Genomic DNA, 23415 nt, shown 5'->3' with positions numbered 1-23415 from the left:
TATTTAGCAGGTCTTCCCACCTACACAGGGAGAGCCTCCTCTGGTGGACTCCTGCTGTAAATCTCACCGGTGATCCACTGTAGTGGATTTGCTCATTAAGACCAAACCATCAGTCCCACACAACTTCCAGCCTTCCCTGTTGGGCTGAGGCAAAAACTTCCATTCTGTCCAAAATAAAGAAACCGGTCACCACCTTTCTAAGGGGTCCTTTCTCCTCCCACCCCCACACAAGAGGGTTCAGTTTCGTGTGCACACAGGAGGGCTCGCATCTGCCTGCCAGGACAGAGAGCGTCCTCAGGGGCTTGGTGTGTGCAGTTGGGGGTTTTAGTTCCATACATCTAGGAGGCAAAGAGAGAAGCCACCAGGCATGCTAAAGGCCTCCTCCTTTTTTGGTAATTTCTAAAATACATTTTTTAATGGGCTGAGAGTTTGATGGAAGATACAGGGTGGTGGGAACAGCGCTGAGAGTGATTCCTGTCACCGTGTATGTTTATAAGGTACCAAAGGGTGGGATTAGCAGCTCTTGGGCAGTCTGCACTTCTCTGGCCTGGCAGCCTGTCACTGGGGCAGTCAAAGCAACGGTGACCTTTAGCAGGCACTGACTCCTGTCCCTAGCTCAGATATGGGGGCCCCCAAGGTGGCCTGGGTTAAACCTGGGTACTGCAGGGCCAGAGAGACCTCACCGGAGCCTGATAGAAGGCTGTGGCAGACGTGAAGCGGATCGCAGGGACAAGAGGTGCCTTCCTGGGAGGAAGTACTCCGCTGTCGGGTGGCGGGAACGTGAGAGGATAGATGTGGCCCGGAGGAGGTGTTGGCAGGCACGGGGCAGAGGAGAAAGGCATGAGGTGGGCGGCAGGGTGCAGGGAGGAAAGACGATGGGCAGCAGGAGGGCACCGGGCAGCCCTGACTCCTCGGCCTGGGGCAGGGCGCGTAGGTGGTGTTGAGGATGTTTGGACAAGGAAACGCTTTGAAGCTTTTCTCTCGTCCTCCCTCCTCGGGACCTGGTCCCCTCCCCTCTATAAAGCCATTAGCTTCTGGTGCCAGCCCTATCTCTGCTCCATCTCTCTCGGTTCCAGCCAGTGCATTCACAGACCGCCTGCCCTGAGGGACGGGAGGATTTATGGGGGGTGGGGGTGGGCGGGGGCATCCTTCAGAGGAGCAGAGGTCTGAGAGGAGCGCCGGGTGTGGGGAGCAGTTAGCCGGGCGGGCTGGAAGCCGGATCATTTCCGAGCTGGCTCTGCATGACAAAGGGGAAGGAGCAAGTTTCTTCTTTGATCTGCCCCCTGCCCTCCCCGCGCACCTGCCCGTTGGTGCTCCCTCCCCGGCCAGACCTCGAGAAGAACGCAAAAGAGGGTGGGGGAAAGGCCGTGTCCCCATTTTCCAGGATCTACTCTGGCCACCTTCTTCTCTTGGTGGCCCCAGGACAAAAATATTACCTAGGCTGATAACCCAAAGCCCCTGCCGCCCCCTCCCGGAGAGCTCGCAGAGCCCGTAGCGCGGGAGCAGCGCGGTGAGCCGGGCGGGCGAGCGGGGCGGCAGGTGCTCAGGGGTCCCGGAGGAGGCCTCTCGGGGCGTGTGGGGTCACGCCCAGATGAGGGCTAAGGGAGAAGGGTGGTGAGTCAAGGTGGGGGTAAGTCGAGGGGGCGTGTTTTGTAGACCCGCGTTGGAATCCAGAGCATGGATTTTCCGTACTTTGGAAGGGCTCAGGGGAAGGTGTTCTTTGGGGATATAGACGCAGGCGTTGGTGACAAAAGCCTCTGGAGCTACCAGGAAAGGATGGTGGCTTCTGGAAGATGTGTCCTCGACCCAGACATTTAGTGCAAGAGATGCCGCCTGGGCGCTAACTAGTGCTGCGCTAGGCAAGGTGTCCAGTGCCGCCCCTCGAGGGCCACCCAGGAAGACAGCGCCTCAGCCACCTTTTTCCTGGTGGAGGTTTCTCTGTGTGGCTTTTGCATTTCTCAGAGAAGGCGACTTAGGAAAGTGAAAAGTCCAGCTCTGCAAACAAAGGTTGGGATCTGCATAGCTCGTTTAGGGTGAGAAAGGTACAGACTGAGAGGGGAAGTGCCTCTGGGTGTGGGTAAATCTAACTCACCAATTTTACTTTAACCTCAGCAAGGGGGAGAAATAAGTCACTGGGCTGGAGTGAGTGGTCAAAGGGGAGGAGTGTGTGGGCTGACCCTCATTTCCCTGGGTGTTCTGCAGAAACGGCGGGTGGGCTGTGCAACAGCCAAGCCGGCCTCCCAGGTGCCGCACACGGTACTCTCTTCTTGAGATGATTTTTCATTCCTCTTTTCTGTTTTCTCGGCTCATTGCTTCTTGGGAGACTAGGTCCTTCATAGGGTTCCTACAGTTGGGATGGGAGACATAAAAGTCCCAGGGTGAGAAGATGAGCAGTTGGGGATGGAGGCTGGAAAGAGGTGGAATTTCCTAGGGGCAGCAGAACTTGACTCTAGGTCCACCCCAGAGCGCCTCCTGTGCTCCCCGCCCCTCTCTCCGGGTCTCCCTTATCTGCCGCATTTCCACACTGATCCTCCCTTCTCTTCTGTTGTCTCCAGGGAGCCCCGTTCTGGAAGCTGCCAGTCCCAGGGCACTGGGGAGGGCTGAGGCCAACCATGCCCAGCCTGCTGCTGCTGTTCACTGCTGCTCTGCTCTCCAGCTGGGCTCAGCTTCTGACAGATGCCAACTCCTGGTGGTGAGTGAGGGGGCTCAAGTCCTGCTTCCACAGCTTAAGGCTTCCTTCATAATTGAGATGAGGAGAAAGGGCACCATGTGTCACGATCAGGTCTCCAGTCATAGGTATGCTAAGGACCTCTTTAATCCCAGGAAAACTAGGACAGCTCTGTCTCTCCAGCCCCCATAGGTAAGGGTTCCCGAGGGAGGATAAAGGATCAGCTCAGTTGTTTGTTGGTTTTTTCTGATTCTGTCCACATTCCCTTTTCCCTGGACCTTTCTCTATCCCCATGAATTGTTGCTTTGGGGTCAACAAGAATATTGATACCTGGCAGGTTGGTTTTTGTGTTTGTTTTTTTTTTTTCCATTTGTTCCTGACAGGGGAAGGGAGAGTAGAGTTTCTATATTATAAGCCTGAAGACCAAGTGAGGGATTCCCAGGACCATGTATGGCTTTTTTCTTGTGTCTTTAAATTGTGTCTTTTCTTGTATCTTTAAATTATTATTGCTAAGTCAATGGCAATGGCAGGCAGTCACCACCTGGACTGTCCTCTGCGCACATTTTTACACAGCCTTCTCATCTAACTTAACACTGAATGTGGCTGGTAGGTGATGAGCAAAAAGGAGATTCCCAAGCAGATGAAGAGTGGGGTTGGGGAGACAGGAAGTAGAAACATGCAGATGATATTGTGATAGGTGTAAACTGGATCCTATTTTAAGGCTTGAGGGGAGTTCCTCTGAAAGGGACTGAGTGCTCTCCAGCACATGTCCTGTACTTGGGCTAAACTGAATTAATCTCCCACTGCTTGAGTAAGACAGTGCCCTCCTGCTGAGCTTTGGCTCTCTTTGCCCCCCTCCCCTGCTCCATCTCCTTTGCCTGCCCCCATCCTTAAGACCAAGTTCAAATTCTGGCCATTTCCTTATAAAGGCTTCTCCTCAGCTGGAAGAGCTCCCTGTCTCATCACCATGGATCCAGAAGCTCCAGTCTGCCCCAGGCACGTGGCGTCTCATATGTCATTTGTGGTCATGCCTCCGTGTCCTTCAGTTACTCTGTTTTACTAATTTTCCTTTCCAGACCTTTGGTCCAGGGCCTTGTGCCCAGGAAAGTGTTCAGTACATGTGTTAGACAGATGATGTCCTGCTGTACACAGGCCTACACTCACACTTGGCCTCTTCCCTCCCTTTCTGGATTGCTGTCCCATAGGTCACTAGCTATGAACCCGGTGCAGAGACCCGAGATGTTTATCATCGGTGCCCAGCCTGTGTGCAGTCAGCTTCCTGGGCTCTCCCCTGGCCAGAGAAAGCTATGCCAGTTGTACCAGGAACACATGGCCTACATAGGGGAGGGGGCCAAGACGGGCATCAAGGAGTGCCAGTACCAGTTCCGGCAGCGACGGTGGAACTGCAGCACCGTGGACAACACATCTGTCTTTGGCAGAGTCATGCAGATAGGTAAGGGGCACTGTAGTAGGGCTTGGCTGAAGGAACTGCACTCATCTTGCTTGGCCTCCTTGGCAGTGGTGTGCGAAGACCGAAATCCACACAGGAAGCCCAGGGGGGGTGCTCCCCCAGTTTCACCCTACGGCAGGCTGTTTGTGACTCTTTCTGGCAAGGGCAGAACATCTGAGTTGAGTTAGAGAGGATTAGGAGACCCGCCCACCACTTTGTCTCTCTGTGCAACCAGGGCCTCCTGTTCATTTTTGTTGTTGATTTAGGTTTGATTTTCTTTTGCTGTGTTTTAAGAGTCTAGGGTAGAGAACTAAAGATTGCAGGCCTAAATGTCTGTAGGATTTTTGCCTCTTTCAGTCAGACCCTTGAAAGAGAGATGGAAATCTTGGGCCACACTGGTGATAGCTGTTAATAACCTGACCCAGATCCAGTGCTGGCTTTTTCATTTGAAAGGGGATGTATGTGAAAGTGGGGGAAGGGGTCAGATAAAGACAAAGATGAGAGGGAGAGGGCCCATCTTCCTGGATTCCTGTCCCTTCCCCTCTCCCATGCTGGCCTGGGATTCTTTGGCTGCCCTATTGCTTAGATGGAGGTGTGATCTGAGGTCTAATTGTTTTAGGTCCTTTTGAAATGCAATCCTCCCCTCTCTGGCAAGAAATTGAGAAATCCGGCTCTATTCTACTGGGTCTTGTCCCCAGGGCCATAAAAGGAAGGTGTTAGAACTCTGGATTGGTCCTGTCTCACATTCTATCAGAACAGTTCCCCTCAGAAAGGCCACTTGCTAGAGTTACCTGAGCCTGGGGTTTTCCCAGAGAATTCTTTTAGCCTGGCAGTGGAGTAGGAGAGTTAGAGAAATAGGGCTGCTCCCTTCTCCCCTTCCTATGTATTCTAGACCTCTTTCCCCACCCACGCTGCCCGTGTTGAGAAGTAAAGCTTGGGAGGAAGAGCACTTTGAACCTTGATGCTCTCTTGCTTCCTCCGGTATCAGCACAAGGTACAGAGAAGAAATGCTTATGTGTTCCTCTGGCGGCGTTACAAGGCACCTTTCCAGAGGAGTGGACTTGGGGGCTTCCCAGGATTTATTCACAATGTATTGATTCCTCTCAAATGCACTCGGTATTTGTCCCTTCGTCCTAGAGAAAATCTGAGTGAACAGCACTCGCTGCCCTGGGTTTTGAACGACCCAGGTGGAGAGAAAGGTGTGCTCTAATCACTCCGTGGGCTCTTCTATTTACTGAGGGCCCGATGTGTACCTGACATTGGCTAGATCCTTTTCATGTGTTATTTTTTTGTGAGTAAAGGCCAAAAAGTGAGGAAAGAAAGGGTTGGCAGGAATAGAAGCTCCACTGGATTCAGATTTGCATGGTGACATGACTCATCGAAAGAGACCTCATCAAAGAAAGAGGAGAGCAGGTCTCTCTGTGCCCCATTCTGCTCCAAAATAGAGCTGTAATGTTTGCCTAATTTTCCCTGTTCCTTTGGGTAGCGTCCCTGAGGGCTCGAACTGGGGCAGCTATTCTCATTTCTGCCTTCGAAAGTCCTCTTACTTCTTTTGAAAGTCCACTTACAGTTTTTTTTTGTTTGTTTTGTTTGTTTGTTTGTTTTTGGACACAGAGTGTTGAGAGTCTTGCTTTGTCCCCATGGCTACAGTGTAGTGGGATCAGCCCAGCTCACAGCAACCTCAAACACCTGGGCTCCAGCCTCAGCCTCCGGAGTAGCTAAGACTACAAGTACATAGCTAATTTTCTATTTTTAGTTCTTGCTCAGGCTGTTCTGGGACTCCTGAGCTCAAGGATCCTTCCACTTAGGCCTCCCAGAGTGCAGGGATTACACAGTGAGCTCCTACACCCAGCTGCCTTATCTCTGTTCTTCTTTGAAGCTGCTGCAAAAGTCCGTCACTAGAGGGCGGCAGAGCAGTTTGGAGAAACCTTGGTGCTCACCCAGCCTCAGCCTAGGGAGCAGGGAGGCACCTTCCTGGTGGTTGAGCTACTGTAGAACAGAGAAAGCATGGTATCATTCTGCTGTCTCCTTACAGGGTGGAGACACAAGTCTCTCTAGTAGCTCCATAGCTGCTGGTTTATTAGCCTTTTATTCTTGAGATGGTTTGAGTGTCCACTCTGGACCATTGGACTTGTAGGTTAGCCCCTCACTACTTACTCATTGTGAAGCATAACTTATCTCTTCCTTATGGAGTGTAGCAGTGGTAGTGTGCACTCACTAAGCTCACCCATGGGTCCAGATGACCAGAAGAGCAGGCAGAATGACTCTAAGAGAGCTAGTGCGCCTGGGGACAAATCTGGGTCTTAAACCAAAGTATACAGTGTCTGGTGTATTATGTTTAGCTGCAGGTACATTACTTTAAAAGGCAATTCTGAGAAGGCTGCTTCACCTCTGAAAAGCATATTTGCTATAAAATGGTGGAAAGACATTAGACATATATAGGTGAGAAAGGAGAAAATGTAAAAGGTTTCTTAGTTGTTTTCAAATACTGAAGAACTATCAAATGGAACAGGGATTAGACAGGGTACCTGCAGCAGGCGGGAGCTATAGGAAGGCAGATTTCAGCTTAGTACAAGAGAGAACATTGTGGTGATGAGAGTTGTTTCAAAAAGATGGAATGGGTTACCTTGAAACCCTAGCCCCTTTCTCTGAGACATGCTGTGAAAGAAATGCTCCCAGGGGATGCAGTATAGCCCTGGGCTTGCACTCCCAGGCCCTTTCCACTTCCCAGATGATGTGTAAGGGGGTTGAGGGTACATTTTAGAAAAATTACTTCCTCTAAGTGCGGCCCAGACCCTCCTCCCCGAAGGCCTCTTTGGTTGTCTTATTATCTCAGATGCTGTCACAGCCTCATTCCCCTAGCTAGACCCTCAACTCTGGTTGTGGTTCCATACTGACACAAATGTCTATCCTGATAGCAGAATCACCAGTGTAACTTCTTGCAGTCTTTCAGGTTTTTCTTGGGCTCTTCCTGTTTTACAACAGACCAGAAGTCCACCACTGGTTAATTGAGAAAAACTGACTCACCCAGGGGGGTGTTCTGTTGCAAATCTCCCTGTGTTGCACCTAGACAATCAAGAAGCAGGGCAAAGTGGGAGGTCACTATGGACCTATTAATGGACTGCAGACTGCTTCCCTGTCCACCTGCCAAGACAGGATGTGGGGTGTCTGCTTCTAACCAGGAAACTCAGGAGAGAAGGAAATCAGAGGGCAGAAGGTTCTGCCTGGTTTGATCTCTGAGATCAGGATTGAATCTATTTCCTGCCAAGGACCACTCTCTTCCTTCCAAATCTGAGTCCTTATGAGTATTGTCTATTTTTCTTATAGCAGCTTTTTTTTGAGATATATAATTCACATACCATTCACCATTTTGAAGTATTTAATTCAATGGCTTTTAGTATATTCACAGGGTGGTACAGCCATCACCACTATTTAATTCCAGAATATTTTCATCACCCCATAGAGAAAGACACACCCATTAACTGTCTCACCTCATCCCCCAAACCCCAACCCCCAACCCTAGGCAACTGCTAATCTTTCTGTTTCTATGGATTTGCCTATATTGACATTTCATATAAATGAGATCATACAATATGTGGCCTTTGGTCACTAGATTCTTATACTTAGCATAGCTATAAAGGTTCATCCGTGTCATAGCATATATCAGTACTTCTTGTATGTGTGTGGCTGAATAATATTCCATTGTATGAATAATACCACATCTTATTTATCCATCTATCCATTGATGGGCAATTGGGTTGTTTCTGCATTGGGGCTATTATGAATAATGCTACAATGAGCATTCATGTGCAAGTTTTTGTGTAGACATATGTTTTTATTTCTCTTAAGTATGTAAACAGGCACATTTCAGAGGTATTGTGGGTTTGGTTCCAGACTGCTGCAACAAAGCGAATATTGAATACAATAAAACAAGTCACATGAGTTTTTTTGGTTTCCCAGTGCATAGAAAAGTTATGTTTACATTATACTATAGTCTATAAAGTGTTCAATAGCATTATATTTTAAAAATGATATGCATACCTTAATTTTTGTTGTTGTTGTTATTGTTGCAGTTTGGTCGGGGCTGGGTTTGATCCCACCACCCTTGGTATATAGGGCTGATGCCCTACTCACTGAGTCACAGGCACCACCCAACATATCTTAATTAAAAATACTTTATTGCTGGGACAGCTCCTGTGGCTCAAAGGAGTGGGGCGCTAGCCCCAGATACCAGAGGTAGCAGGTTCAAACCCAGCCCTAGCCAAAAACTGCAAAAAATCAACAACAACAAAAAACTTTTTTTTTTTTTGAGACAGAGCCTCAAGCTATTCTCCTGGGTAGAGTGCTGTGACATCACAGCTCACAGCAACCTCTAACTCCTGGGCTCAAGTGAGTCTCCTGCCTCTGCCCGCCTCAATGCCCAGCTATTTTTTTGGTTGCAGCCGTCATTATTGTTTGGCAGGCCTGGGCTGGATTCAAACCTGCCACCTTAGGTGTATGTGGCTGGAGCCTTAGCCACTTGAGCCACAGGCGCTGAGCCAACAAAAAACTTTATTGCTAAAAAATGGTGACAGAGAGACATGAAGTTAGCGTGTGCTGTTGGAAAAATGGCACTGGTAGACATGCTCCTCACAGAACTGCCACAAACCTCCAATTGGTAAAAAATAAATACAGGCTCAGCGCCCGTAGCACAGTGGTTACAGCACCAGCCACATGCACTGAGACTGTCTGGTTCGAGCCTGGCCCAGGCCAGCTAAATAACAATGACAACTCCAAACAAAAAATAGCCAGGCATTGTGGTGGTTGCCTGCAGTCCCAGCTACTTGGGGGGCTGAGGAAAGAGAATCACCTAAGCCCAAGAGATTGAGGTTGTTATGAGCTGTGACACCACAGCATTCTACCTAGGGTGACATAGTGAGACTCTGTCTCAAAAAAAAAAAAAATTTCTACCAAAATGTTCTCAATTTTCTGTATCTTCACCAACTTGTTATTACCTTTTTTTTAGAAAGTGGCATGATCATAGCTCACTATAGCTTCTAACTCCTGGGCTCTAAAAATCCACGCACCTCAAGTGTGTGCCACCATCATGGCAATTTTTAAAAACATTTTGGAGGGATGGGAGTCTTTGTCATATCTTGCCCATATCTTGAACTCCTGGCCTCAAGTAATCCTTCCTCCTTAGACTCCCAAGTAGCTGATATTACAAATGTGGACCACCACGCCTGGCCATTACCTGTGTTTGTGATTATAGCCATCTTAGTAGATGTGAAATGGTATTTTCTTGTGATTTTAGTTAGGTTTGCATTTCCCCAATAGCTGAATATTGTTTATGGACATTTTTATTGAAGTAGAACATATGTCATATGAGTTTGTGAGTGGTTCACTGTGGCAATAAAGAGGAACACAGTTGGGATTTTCTACTGGAAAATGATCTGGATATTTAGAGGAACTGTTCTGTATCTGAAATTGCAGGTACCATAGATTTGAACTGCCGGCTCTCCAGTGCTCTTGAGTTAGGAGGCAGTGAATCTTCTGGGAAAGACAGAGACAGCTTGGAATTTTCTGGACATTATATAAATTCTAGTTCACCTTCAATGCTTGGTCTTTGCATTATCTAGCCAGATACTGGCAGCAGCAAAAAGGACAAATGTGTAGCTCATAGAGTGGCACAAAATGGCATCTGTGTGTGTGTGTGTGGGGGGGTGCTAGGATCAGAGTCCTGCTCTTGATTCCATGATTTCTTCCTCAGTCTCCTGTTAGTCTCACATGTTCTGTAAGTTTCTCAATGCCCATTCCTCCTCTGTTGAGGGGTATCTCTAGTGGGAATCTGCAGGCCATGTTGACTTTTCTGCATTGGGTATCAGTGGAGGCCAGGTTTGGAGGGATTAGTTTTATTCTGTCTGCATATATATTCACACACACACACATACACACATGGAAAAAAATGAGGGGCCAGAGGCAGGAAAAACCCAGGCAGATTTCAGCCTTTGTTCATGAAGTTTGAGCTGTGGGAGTGCAAGTCCTTCCAGGAGGGTCCCAGCAGAGCCTGGGGACTCGGTCAGTCGGGAAGAGGTGGAGAGAGGGAATGAGAGGCGCCCTCCTACCTGTTGGGTCTCCCCTGCAGGCAGCCGGGAGACGGCCTTCACCTATGCCGTGAGTGCTGCGGGTGTGGTCAACGCCATCAGCCGGGCCTGTCGCGAGGGCGAGCTGTCCACCTGCGGCTGCAGCCGCACCGCCCGGCCCAAGGACCTGCCCCGGGACTGGCTGTGGGGTGGCTGTGGGGACAATGTGGAGTACGGCTACCGCTTTGCTAAGGAGTTTGTGGATGCCCGCGAACGGGAGAAGAACTTTGCCAAGGGATCGGAGGAGCAGGGCCGAGTGCTCATGAACCTGCAGAACAATGAGGCCGGTCGCAGGGTAAGATGGGCTTCTGCTCTGCTGCCTTTCCCCTCCTCCCTTCCCATCCCTCTCTCTTCCCCTGCCCTTTCCCCTCCTTCCCCGCTACACTCCTTCCCTCTCAACCTCCTTTCCCTTACTCTTTCCCTCTCCCTGGCCTCCCTGCCCAGTGTAGACCAGTAGGCCATCAGTGAAGCCAGTTGGTCAGACCCTGAAGATTCTTACCTGAGGGTTGCTGATCTAGCTGCCTAGTTGTCCCCATTATTGAGCAATTGAAAATGCCCCATTTCCCCCTTATGATTGTCACTTTTTTTTTTTTTTAGAGACAGAGTTCTCATTTTGTCACCCTGGGTAGAGTGACTTGATATCACAATTCACAGCAACCTCCAGCTAGCTCTTGGGCTTAAATGATTCTCTTGTCTCAGCCTCCTAAGTAGCTGGGACCACAGGCGCCTGCCACAACACCAGGCTATTTTTTTTGTTGCAGTTTAGCTAGGGCCAAGTTTGAACCTGCCACCCTGGGTAAATGGGGCTGGCACCCTACTCACTGAGCCACAGGCACCACCCGACATAGTCACTTTTTTTTTTTTTTGAGACGGAGCCTCAAGCTGTCCCCCTGGGTAGAGTGCCATGGCATCACGCCTCACAGCAACCTCCAACTCCTGGGCTCACGCGAGTCTCCTGCCTCTGCCTCCCAAGTAGCTGGGACCACAGGCGCCCGCCACAACGCCTGGCCATTTTTTGGTTGCAGCCATCATTGTTGTTTGGCAGGCCCGGGCTGGGGATTCGAACCTGCCACCTTAGGTGTATGTGGCTGGCGCCTTAGCCGCTTGAGCCACAGGCGCCGAGCCGATTGTCACTTTTTAAACTATTTATTACTCAACAGGACATCATCCCTATGGGATTTAAGTACAATGTTTAGGTCAGAATTCCAGACATGTGGATTAGAGGTTTTTGTTTTGTTTTGTTTTTTTGAGACAGAGTCTCACTATGTCGCCCTCAGTAGAGTGCTGTGGCATCACAACTCACAGCAACCTCAAACTCTTGGGCTCAAGAGATTCTCTTGCCTCAGCCTCCCAAGTAGCTGAAATTACAGGTGTCTGCCACAGCACCTGGCTATTTTTTTAGTTGGAGTTGTCGTTGTTGTTTAGCTGGCCTGGGGTGGGTTCATTCCCACCAGCCTGGGTGTATGTAGCTGGTGCCCTACTCACTGAGCCCTGGTTGCCTCTTGGATTAGAGTTCTTGTCTTGACACACACTCCCCTTTGCAACTAAAACAAATAAGACAAAGTTTCTGCCATTAGACTTAGCCTAGGGTTTGTGATTTCTTTAAAGACACATGTAAAACCAGATCTGACTTTTAAGAACTGGTATCATACATATCCGGAAACCCAGCAAAAAACCACATTCAGATACTAATGGCAAACATACTTCTAGGCTAGGAGTTTTCAAACATGAGTTAAAGTGTGAAAAGGCAACCATTGGTTTTAGGCTCAAGCCTTAAGTCTCACATAATATATGACTTTCTTTTTCTTTTTTTTTTTTTGAGACAAAGTTTCATTCTGTCACCCTACATGGAGTGCCATGGTATCACAGCTCACGGCACCCCTAAACTGTTGGGCTTGAGCAATCTTCTTGCCTCAGCTTCCCTATACCTGGGACTACAGGCATGTTCCACCAAACCTGGCTAGTTTTTCTATTTTTAGTAGAGATGGGGATCTCACTCTTGTTCAGGCTGTTCTCCAACTCCTGAACTCAAGCAGTCTACTTGCCTCGGCCTCCCAGAGTGCTAGGATTACAGGTGTGAGCCATCATGCTAGCCTTGAACATTTCCAAAATTGTCTTTATATATCAAAATTTTAAAACACTAACTAACGTTTTTTAGGAGCACATATTAAAGAAATGAAATTAGAAATGTCTTTTTGTGTGAGTCAGGAGCTTATAACATGGGCCTGGTAGAACATGGCATGCCTGTGAACTTAGAGCCAGCAGTCTGTGACAGCAAGTAGAAATTGGAATTGGTTCCTTGCCCAGTGTCTTCCTTACATATTCCCTATCCAGAGGCTAGTTCTGCTCAATAAGAAAGGAGTGCACATAGGGAGATGTTAGGAGTTCTGGCCTTTGCTCTACTCTGTGGTTATTATGGAGTAAACCAGAGCAGAGAGACCAGAGGCATCTAGGAGGACATCTCTGGGGGCTTCTGTGGAGCTGCCCTTGTCTTGCAAGGTTTCCTCTCCATCAGGCAATCCATTTGCCTGAATCTTTGGGTGTCTAACCCTGGGGAGCAGACAGAATCAGTGAAAATCTTCTCTTTATCTCTTGGATGCCTAAATTCTATCCATTATTTAAGATCCTCGTTCAAATACCACCAACTCCTTCAGTTCTTCTCCATTCCTTCTTGGTGGTAGTTCCTCTTGCACCTGAACTTGAGTAGAGCATTCAATGCTTCCCTGGAGCTCTTTCTTACCCTACTTTTACCTTGTTGGCTGTGGGCTCCTGAGGACAGGGATGGTCCTCTTTGGGTCAATCCTCACTGCATCATGGAGAGAAGACCCATTTTGCTGCCAAGAGAGGTCAAAATGCAGGGAGGCGAGGTGCTTGCTGGCTCTGCTTCTCCTGTGACTAGGCAGGCCTCCTAATCACACCCTGGAGGGAGAGAAGCAGACATAAGCTCTTCCTCTTCTCCTCAGTCTTGACCCCTTTCCTGCTGACCCCTTGCTTTATGGCCCCTGATTGTTTGTTTGTTTGTGTTGGGCCCTTATCTGGCAGCCCCCCTCCCATCTGCCTTGTCCCTGCTCACACACCTTCCTGCTTCCTCTGCCTGTCTGCCCTCCCCCATTCCACACACCTCCTCTCTTCTGCAGCCCTTTATCTCTCTTTCTCTTTGCCTCTGTTTGCTACAGTTGGGCATTCCTGTCCCTCTATTTTTTATCCATCCCTGCTCCAAGGAACAGGCCTGGGCCATCAATCACCATCCAAGCCAAAGGTACTCAGAGCAAATACTCACACCTACACAAAAAGCTCTTTAGGAAGGAATGAATGGTGGCAGAGATAGAAAATGCCTTGGGCCCATGTTTTAAAGGACCAGGTTGTTTGTTTGTTTGGTATGTTATTTTGTTTGTTTTGGTTTTTGGTTTTTTGAGATAGAGTCTCACTCTGTGCCCTAGGTAGAGTGCTGTGGTGTCATAGCTCACAGCAACATCAAACTCTTGGGCTCAAGTGATCCTCCTGCCTCAGTTTCTGAAGTAACTGGGACTATAGGCACCCACCACAATGCCCGGCTGGTTTTTCTATTTTTAGTAGAGACAACATCTTGCTCTTACTCAGGCTTGTCTCAAATTCCTGAGCTCAAGCAATCCACCAGCCTTGGCCTCCCAGCCTCCCAAAGTGCTAGGATTATGGGCATGAGCCACCAGGCCTGGCCCAGGTTTTTTGGTTTTTTTTTTTTTCTTTGTTTGTTTTAAAAACAAATGATCTAAGATCTGACATCCTGTCCACAGAGTAAGTCTTTGGGCATACTTTGCTAGAAGTTTCTCTTGGTCTTTAAGAGTCTTTAGCAGCTCCCTTTTAGACACTGATGGCAAGACCAGTAGGTTGATACTGTTTTGTCACTCAAGGGTTTCTAAGCATTTTCCAGATAAAAGCCTAGTGCCTAATCCTAGTGACATTCCTGTCAGTCACCAAGCCCAGCACCCCATTAGACAGAAGTGGAAGAGAAACTTAGGGCTTTGCCAGGGGATAAGATGTAGAGCTAAAATAATTTTTAACATATTTTGTTGCTTTTTGAGTCAGCAGGATGGGCCAAAAATTAGGATTCCAACCCCCCTCCCAAGAGCTTATATATAGAAGCAATAGTAAACAATGAAAAAATACTCTTTCTACGATGTCTTCAAATTAGACGAAGGATGGAATGGGTGTCTGAACAATAAGCACAGTGACACTCTTCCTCTTGGCTTTGTTTTCCTAAAATTCTTGTCTTTTCCCCAGGGAGTCTTGCTCTGACTCTCCTTCTCCAAATCTCTCTGAGTGTTTGCTTATCCTGTGCCCTGAGTCACTAAGCAGCAAGGTACACAGGTTTTGACCCTTAATGCTTGCCCCTTTCAGCAGTGCCAGACGCCTGCCAGCTCTCTCTAAACTAAGGACCATTTCCAGAGGAATGTTAGGCTACAGCTCAGACTTGGGGATTTAGGCCAGAAGGGTAATTGCAGGTCCGGTCTTTGAAGTGCCTGTTGGAATAGGGTGTCAGTTCCTTTATTTCTCAGGCCTGGACCTACCAGGCCAAGTGCTGGAGCCTTTAACCTTGGGGAGGAGCCTTGCTTCCTTCCCTGTCCTGAGCCACTTTTAAGCCCCAAGATGTACAAAAATGATAGTCATTCTGACTCCCTTCTGGGTGGTCTTAAATGTTAGTGAGCCTCTGTAGAGCTTCAATCTCTCTACCATAAAATAGTGGGTATAATTCTATACCCAGAAAAAAACTCAGGAAGCATTTTGACAACAGCCGTATGAGCTGACGATGGTTATATTATTTCTTGCACCTGCAGTAGTCTGCTTAGTGCTGAATAAAAACACAATCTAGGGGCTCTTGAAAAGAAATCTAAGAGAAACCCTTGAAAAAGGAGTCCTGACTCAGTTGGTGACAATAGCTGTGGCATAAGAAAATATTCTGCAGCAGGCTTGCATTTTTATCCCGCCATCTGCACTTCTGGGCCTGCTGCCAGGGTTCTTTGCCACAATGTATCCGTTGCTGTCATTGACAAGCACTTTGTGAGCAGCTTCCTGGTCTACTCTGTTTCCATTTTGATTTGGGAGAGCCCAAGTTCAACTCTACTCCACACTGTTACTGTTCTGTGACTTCTAGGGTAGACTTGTTTTCAGGTGAATGAATTGCCTGGCAGGTAGGCCCACCACCTTGCTGTTAGTTTTTATTTGTTTGTTTGAAGCCTTGATCAAGATTGAAATATCTTTCTTTCTGATTACGAAAATGCTAACATGTATTGTGACAGACTTTGAGGAATAGTAGACAGTGAAAGTGACTCAAATGCCATCCTCGCAGCTGAGCGAGCACATTGGCCTCTCCAGCCGCCTTCTCTGTGCTGCTCCTTTATCTGCTTTCAGCCTGAGCAGCTGAGCGTCTCAGAGGGGGCTGTGCACACATCTGACAAGCTTTCTGTCCTCTTTCCCACGGTGGCCACTGTAGCCCCCCATATAGGCCTCTGCCATCAGGGATCCTCCTTCTTATCCCTTCTTTTTCCTCCCCTCAGGCTGTGTATAAGATGGCAGATGTGGCCTGCAAATGCCATGGTGTCTCAGGGTCCTGCAGCCTCAAGACCTGCTGGCTCCAGCTGGCCGAATTCCGCAAGGTGGGGGACCAGCTAAAGGAGAAGTATGACAGCGCGGCTGCCATGCGCATCACCCGCAAGGGCAAGCTGGAGCTGGTCAACAGCCGCTTCAACCAGCCCACACCAGAGGACCTGGTCTATGTGGACCCCAGCCCTGACTACTGCCTGCGCAATGAGACCACAGGCTCTCTGGGCACCCAGGGCCGCCTCTGCAACAAGACATCGGAGGGCATGGACGGCTGCGAGCTCATGTGCTGCGGCCGCGGCTACGACCAGTTCAAGAGTGTCCAGGTGGAGCGCTGCCACTGCAAGTTCCACTGGTGCTGCTTTGTCAAGTGCAAAAAGTGCACTGAGGTCGTTGACCAGTATGTCTGTAAATAGCCAGGGTGGGGGGCCCACTCCCCTGGCCCTGTCCTCCACTCTGCCTCACAAGAGTCTATATTATATAAATCTATATAAATCTATTATATATTTGTATAAATAAATGGATGGATGCTAAATAATTAAAAGGTGAAAATGGAAAGGCAAAGCTTATTTAAGAGACGCTGGAGATCTCTGAGGATTGGACTTTGCTGGTTCTCTACTACCAGTGAGTAAGAGACAGGCCCTTTTTCCCTCCCTCTGGTGAGGACTCTCAGGATATAGGGAATTGGAAATATTTACTGTCTGTCAGCACAGCCTCCAGGACAGAGGCTGCTGTTAGAAGGAGGAGATGATTTGTCTGGAAGTCTGGAGTCTCTGTTGGTCAGATGATTACCTGTGACCCCAGCCACTAGGCTAAGAGGATCCGAACTCAGATCCAACCTTGACGTCTTCAAGGTCTTGCCCAGAATCTAGAGTGGTGCACTAAGAGGCCCAGTACTTTCCTACTCTTTAATGTGTGTGCAGAGCCCACAGTTAGGAGGATGGCTCCTTCCCTCAAAAGAGGGGAGGTCTGACATCTCTGACCCGCTGACCACAAAGGGATCTGCACCTCCCCAGACTCCCGGGCCTGTCTTTCCAGCAAGAATTCTTCGTCCTTCACAGTTCACTAGTCCCTGGCAGATGTAGCCTGCAAGGCTCTCCACAAGTTCCCTCAGTGGAGAGGCAAGGAGATCATTTGAGCGGACACGTCAGGAGAGACATGAACTGAGTGTGTGCCTGGGCTGCAGAACCCCGGTGCGTGCCTGGGCTGCGTGGACATTGCACTGTCCTCCCACGTAGGGAGAGAAAGCTAGTTGTGCTGCTGCTGCTGCTGTCACTCCCCCCATCCGGGGCTTCACAGACCACAGGACTCATCTGCAGGTCAGGCCTGGCCAGCCGGTGCACTCTCTTCATCTGTGCCCCAGATGTACAGTTTCTCTCTGCCATTAAACACCCCTCACTGAGCTTCCTCTCCCTTTCCTTATCTGGACACATGATTGTCTTTCACGAGCCTCCTTTTTTTTTTTTTGATCTGTTCTTTAGAACCCCACCACAAGGAAATTGAGACTCCTCAGGGCTCTGGGGTGGTGATTAGAGAGGGACAGGAGGATATTATGAGAAGTAAATGAGGTAATGCATTTAAGCTCTCTCTCCAAGGGCTAGCACCCAATAAATGGTAGATTAATATTACTATGAACAAAAGAATTCAGAGATTTCAGTTGAAGCCTCAAATTCTTCCATTTTACAGCCAGCCAGATTTACCCTGTTTTGTTCACGGTGTCCTTGGGGACACACAGATGATGGGGAGCTCTTTGCAGCCTTCTGTGTATTGCCATCTGCAGTTTTGGACTCCAGTACCTGAAGACAGGAGAGAGAGTAAGGCAGAGCTCAGGGATCCAGGAATGGTGATGTTACTACCTTAAAAAGAGAGAAAGGAGTTATGGAGAGAAACATCAAGCCAGCTTGCATTAGAATGACCGGGTTGCAAAGGAGCTGGTAACCACATAGAGATACCAGTTTTATTCCAGTAAATTTTATTTTGATGGTAACAGTGAAATTAATAAGTTGTGATGTGTTGAGCAAATAACATTACGAAACTATTTAGAAGAGATTCGAAGCTTGGAGGTTTTATGCCATATATATTCCTTGTGTCTTTACTTGGAGAAGAACTTTCTGAATTAATGATGATGAAACTCAGAATTAGGGTTGACATTTTCAAGGTGACTATTCCTGACCAAAAATGATTGAAGTTAATTGATCTATAAAAGATGAAAACCATGTCCTTGATTTGTTAGTCTCCATTGAACTATCTTCACCATGTTTAACCATAACTAAGCAGTCGCATAGATCAACCATGATGGTAGGGATATGAAGCACTGGGTGGCATATGGTTCTAACTGATGTTCTAATAGTCTGGAGAGTTACTTTAAATCCGGTGCTCAATTTAAGAGCTGAAATCTAATCCATCCTCAGAAACCTCCAGAAATTAGTTGAGTATGACTTGTCCACATCCCTGAAAGTTACCGTTATGTTCACAAAGGGAGGTGGATAATCCCCATCGTATCAAGGTCTTCCTTCAGCGTCATGGCCAGTGGGTGGAGTAAATCATTGTTTTCTTTCTGACATGGGAGCACGTCCTATGTTCAAACACCAATGTGAGTGTTGCATCCACTGACTGATTTTCAAAATAGGTTTGAATGAATTTATAATTATTGTCATGTGTTTGATGAATTTGATGAATTGGCAGCTGTCTCTGCAGTGACCAGCAATGCTGAGGGAAGATGGCTGGACAATGTGGAGACCACGCTGGAAAAAAATGAGCTTCCACGCAGAACCATAGAATGTTGGAGCAGGAAGGGAACGTGGCAATCGGAGCTCAAGCTCCTAAGTTTCCAGACAAGGACCTCCAAATCTTGAGCAAGTCCCAAACCTTAGTGGGCTTCTCAAAATGCAGAGTCCTGGGTGGCACCTGTGGCTCAGTGGGTACGGTGCTGGCCCCATATACCGAGGGTAACGGGTTCAAACCCGGCCCCAGCCAAACTGCAACCAAAAACAGCCGGGCGTTGTGGCGAGCGCCTGTAGTCCCAGCTACTCGGGAGGCTGAGGCAAGAGAATCACCTAAGCCCAGGAGTTGGGGGTTGCTGTGAGCTGTGTGATGCCATGGCACTCTACTGAGGGCCCTGAAGTGAGACTCTGTCTCTAAAAAAAAAAAAAAAAATGCAGAGTCCTAGGTCTCCAACACCAGAACTTTGAATTCAGTTGATCTGGGGTGGAGGCCTGGGATCTGAGAGGATTCCCTGGACTCAGAGACTTTAAGAAGATAGCCCCAGATCCACAGGGGGACAGGAAACCTGGTTTTAATTTCCAGCCCAGTGCTGTCTTTTGGCAGCCCTGGATGGAGTTCCCTAATATCTGAAACTTACTATAATCATCACATACTCTGACAAAAAATCATTGCATTGGGTGTAATGCCTGGACCAAGCAGTCCTAGGCATCTCAGGGAAGCTTTTTGATGAGAGGGAAAGAGCGTCCTGGAGCAGAGCAGAACTGACTTGCACTGTGCCACCTCCCTCGGCCTAGGCATAGTATAAGGCAATAATTGCTTAGCTATTCATCTTCAAGACAAAATTAGGAGAAAGGCATGTCTGACTGCTTCCATGGAAAAGACAGGATGGGCAACTAGTAGGAAGGTATCACAGCTATCAGGGCGGACCCCATTCATAAAAGCATCTGGCACAAAGTCTCTCTAGAACTTGGATTTGAAGTCCTAATTTGGAGAGCTCATTTAGTCCTCTTCCACTCTCCAGTCTTTGAGATAAAAAATAAAACTTGCTACTTACATTAAAACCCCCAAATTGGTTATTTTGCCTTTGAAATCTGCCCCACTTCCTGCCTTTAATCATTAGTATCTTACTTAAGCTCTGTTATCCCCTGGAGTTTTAGGAGCTAGCAAGACATCCTGTGGTTGAGATCGCTCTGTGAGATCAAGATCTTACAGTTGCAGAAGCTTATCACAAAAGAAGCTATTTCTTGGGCAGAGAGCCACACCACCCTGAGAGAGTGGAAAAAAACAGTATTTCCCTCTTAAAACAGGCTCTGATACATCACCAGACACCACGGACACTGGGCACATGTATTTTGGAAGAACCTCAGAGAGAGAGTGTGTGTGTGTGCATGCACACGCATGTGCTTATGCACACCCATGCACGCACAATTGAATGTTTTTTGTTAATTTTGAGGGGGAGGTAGAGAAACACTGGAGGCATGGAAAAACAACACCACCTCTGGCTGAGATGTTACAGAGCATGAATTGTCTGTCTGGATTGGTGATGACAAGCTTCATATCTCTAGAAGAAATGTTGGGCTCTGAGAGGGGCCATATAAGCCACGATTGCTAAGTATTACCAGTATTAGTGCTTTATTATGTAACAATCTCTGCATTGTGTTTATACTGAAACAGGTAAGTAAAGGATGCCTTAATTCCTGGTTTAACATAAGTATGGGTAGTTTGCACACATTGGCCCCAAATAAGAAGATTTCGGCCCAGCACTGAGGAATAGAAGTGCGGTGATGTGGAAGGCTGAGCCCCATGCACAGTTAATTTTCAGGGTTGTTGGAGAGTTCTGGTGTTCTTCATGTAGATTAAGCACCTTTTGGTCTTCACTCTGCTCATTTGCATCTCCACCAGAGGCAGCAGCAGAAGACAGAAACGGATCCGTTAATTTAGGCTTACAAAGTAGCTTTGATAAATTACTAGGTGCAGGGTGGCGCCTGTGGCTCAAGGAGTAGAGCGCAGCCCCCTATACCAGAGGTGGCAGGCCCCAGCCCAAAACTGCTACAACAAAAACAAAACAACAGTAAAAAAGATAAATAACTAGGTGGGAGAAACTGTGGTTTCAATGAGATTTTTAAAAATTACCCATGAATTTAATTTGTCCCATATGTGTATTATCTGTCACCTCCCGTGAGACCTGAAAACAATGAAAGCTGTAAACAGCCAAGCCAGGGGGAACCTGCAGTATCAAGAGAGAGAAAGAGATAGCCGGGTGTTGTGGCGGGCGCCTGTGGTCCCAGTTACTTGGGAGGGTGAGGCAAGAGAATCGCTTGGTCCCAAGAGTTTGAGGTTGCTGTGAGCTGTGGCACCACAGCACTCTACCTAGGGTGACATAATGGGACTCTGTCTCAAAAAAAAAAAGAGAGAGAGAGATCCTTATCTCCCTGGGGCAAAAGAAGGTTTGCTGGAATGTGGGACCCAAGGGCCCTACCAGTAGTAGCAGCAAGAAAAAATGTAAAAGACAGGACACTATAGGAAGAGGGAAGCCTTCTGAGACAATCCTATTTTAAAGCCAAAGGAACGTATACTGTTTCAAGTGACCCTGGCCCCATAGTACGTTTTCTAGGATTTGGGATTTGTGCTGTGCCTGTTGGTTCCACCAGCTCCTTGGTTAGTACCTGATTTTAAAGTTATATATTTCATATATTTACTTAATTTCCAGAGACCGTTTTAGTAGAAGTTTCATACAGGAATTTTTAAAACATCTTTTGTCCTTTGATATGTTTCCCAGCACCTAAAACAGTACCTCGCATGGAAAAAACACTCAATTGGCTCAGTGCCTGTGGCTCAAGTGGCTAAGGCACCAGCCACGTACACCCAAGGTGGCGGGTTTAAATCCAGCCCAGGCTCACCAAACAACAATGACGGCCGCAACCAAAAAAGAGCCAGGCATTGTGGCAGGCGCCTGTGGTCCCAGCTACTCGGGAAGCTGGGGCAGGAGACTCACTTGAGCCCAGGAGTTGGAGGTTGCTGTGAGCTGTGATGCCATAGCACTCTACCCAGGGGGACAGCTTAAGGCTCCTGTCTAAAAAAAAAAAAAAAGAAAAAACAATCCATATTTGCTGAGTGAATGAATGCATGATGATTCTTACCGAACAGATGAGGAAACTGAGGCATAATGGAATCAGCTGCCCAGTTCACCATGTATTCTGTTTTCTCAAAATTGCAAGTAAAAGAAATCAATTTGAGCCAGATTGAAAGGAAGGGGTACTATAAGGGTTCATAAGAATCTCATAGACACCAAGGTCTTCAGGAGCTGACCTGGATACTGCGGCTGTCTCTCCCCCTAGGGTCTCCTCTCTCCTCTCTGTCCTCCACTCCTACCCCTCCATCCAGACCAACTCCCTCTCTCGTGTTGGGAAACATCGCAGCTGACTGCTTCTGAGTTAGTTTAAAGTTCCAGCTGCAAGAAGTGACTCCGAATCTCTCCTGGTCCCTATTCCGAATTCCCAGGGAGAGGTTCCTAGGTTAGGGTTCTTTCCACAACCCTGTGACTTTGCAGTGATTCAAGTCAGTAAAACAGAGTGGTTTAAGAATTCATGAGGGTAGGTGGAGATACTTAGGTTCTAATTAGTCTCTCTATGAAAGGTTTCAGGGGTCCTCATACCTTTTTAAACGGGGCCAGTTCACTGTCCCTCAGACCGTTGGAGGGCCAGGCTGTGGGCCAGGGATGAGTTGGCTGCTAAGCAGGACAGGCAGCAGTGGCAAAAATACCCAGCGGGCCAGATAAATGTCCTAGGCAGGCCACATGTGGCCTGAGGGTCATAGTTTGAGGACCCCTGGTTAGATTCAGAGAACCAGAGTCTTTATTCTGGAAATTCTTTACTGAGGAGTCCTTTATCTGTGAAAATGCATAATTATGGAACAAGTCCTGAGGCTTTTCCAAAATAAGTAAAAACCGAAGCCCACAGGTATGAAAGGAAGGTTCTTCCCTAAATAACCTCAAGGATGGGACAAACACCCATTCACCTGCCTGGCGGGGTCCAGGGAGCAAAGTTACTAAGCAGCAGAGGGGCAGACTAGATTCGGGGAGCTATATTTGCAGGCCAATCATTCCTGTGAATGATTTAAAGATAGTTTCCCTTTGACAGTCTAACTCTATCATATGCATTGCATCCTTCAAACTTTTTCCTACTTTATCAAGGTCTGAGTGTGCCAGAAAGGAATATCTGAGAGGGATAAAGATTGCTAAGATTTTTCTGTTAATCTTCCACAGCTCTTGGGGGTAACTTAGCATTTGGAAATGTCCTCACACTCTGTGGCTAGTTTTCTGTCCTCTTTGATGTGACAGCACAAGCCATACAGACCCCAGATCTTAGACTGTGGACAGGAAAGGCACATTTGTAAACTAGGAAATAATACCACTCCCGTGTGTACAGTTCTGAGTTTCCTTTCTCACTTTATTTTCTAACTTGAAAAAATGATTTTTTTTTAAGTGGACCATTAAAAAGAAGACAATGTTCATATGTTATCTGAGAAAGTTGCCCCAGGTCATCACTGGCACCAGCCTAATGATCTCTGGGTTAGTCTGCAGTTCTGCATCTGGCCACATAGTGTCACTGTCTTTGCAGTTCTGGCCAAATAGCTCTGAGGTTCACACTTCTTTCCAAAAGTTGGGCACTGAGGGTGACACCTATGGCTCAGTGGGTAGGGCGTTGGCCCCATGTATCGAGGGTGGTGGGTTCAAACCCGACCCCAGCCAAACTGCAACATAAAAATAGCTGGGCATTGTGGCAAGTGCCTATTGTCCCAGTTACTCCCTGTTGTCCCAGCTACTTGGGAGGCTGAAGCAAGAGAATAGCCTAAGCCCAGGAGTTTCAGGTTGC

At 47.8% G+C, this 23415-nt stretch overlaps 1 protein-coding gene across 1 annotated transcript; it reads left to right on the top strand.

The window, feature by feature from the left end:
- The first annotated feature begins 583 nt into the window (after window positions 1-583).
- WNT5B (Wnt family member 5B) lies at window positions 584-16885 on the top strand. Its single transcript, XM_003795473.3, has 5 exons — window positions 584-711; window positions 2556-2692; window positions 3874-4121; window positions 10243-10535; window positions 15775-16885. The coding sequence occupies exons 2-5, from the start codon at window positions 2613-2615 to the stop codon at window positions 16231-16233; spliced, it is 1080 nt and encodes a 359-aa protein (XP_003795521.1). The 5' UTR covers window positions 584-711; window positions 2556-2612; the 3' UTR covers window positions 16234-16885.
- Window positions 16886-23415: the final 6530 nt, after the last annotated feature.

This window comes from Otolemur garnettii, unplaced genomic scaffold, assembly GCF_000181295.1.
Source record: "Otolemur garnettii isolate 467f Iridium unplaced genomic scaffold, OtoGar3 scaffold00092, whole genome shotgun sequence".
Classification (NCBI taxonomy): Eukaryota; Metazoa; Chordata; class Mammalia; order Primates; family Galagidae; genus Otolemur; species Otolemur garnettii.
Note: the sequence above shows the minus strand (reverse complement) of the source record. Positions and strands in the feature narration are given on the sequence as shown.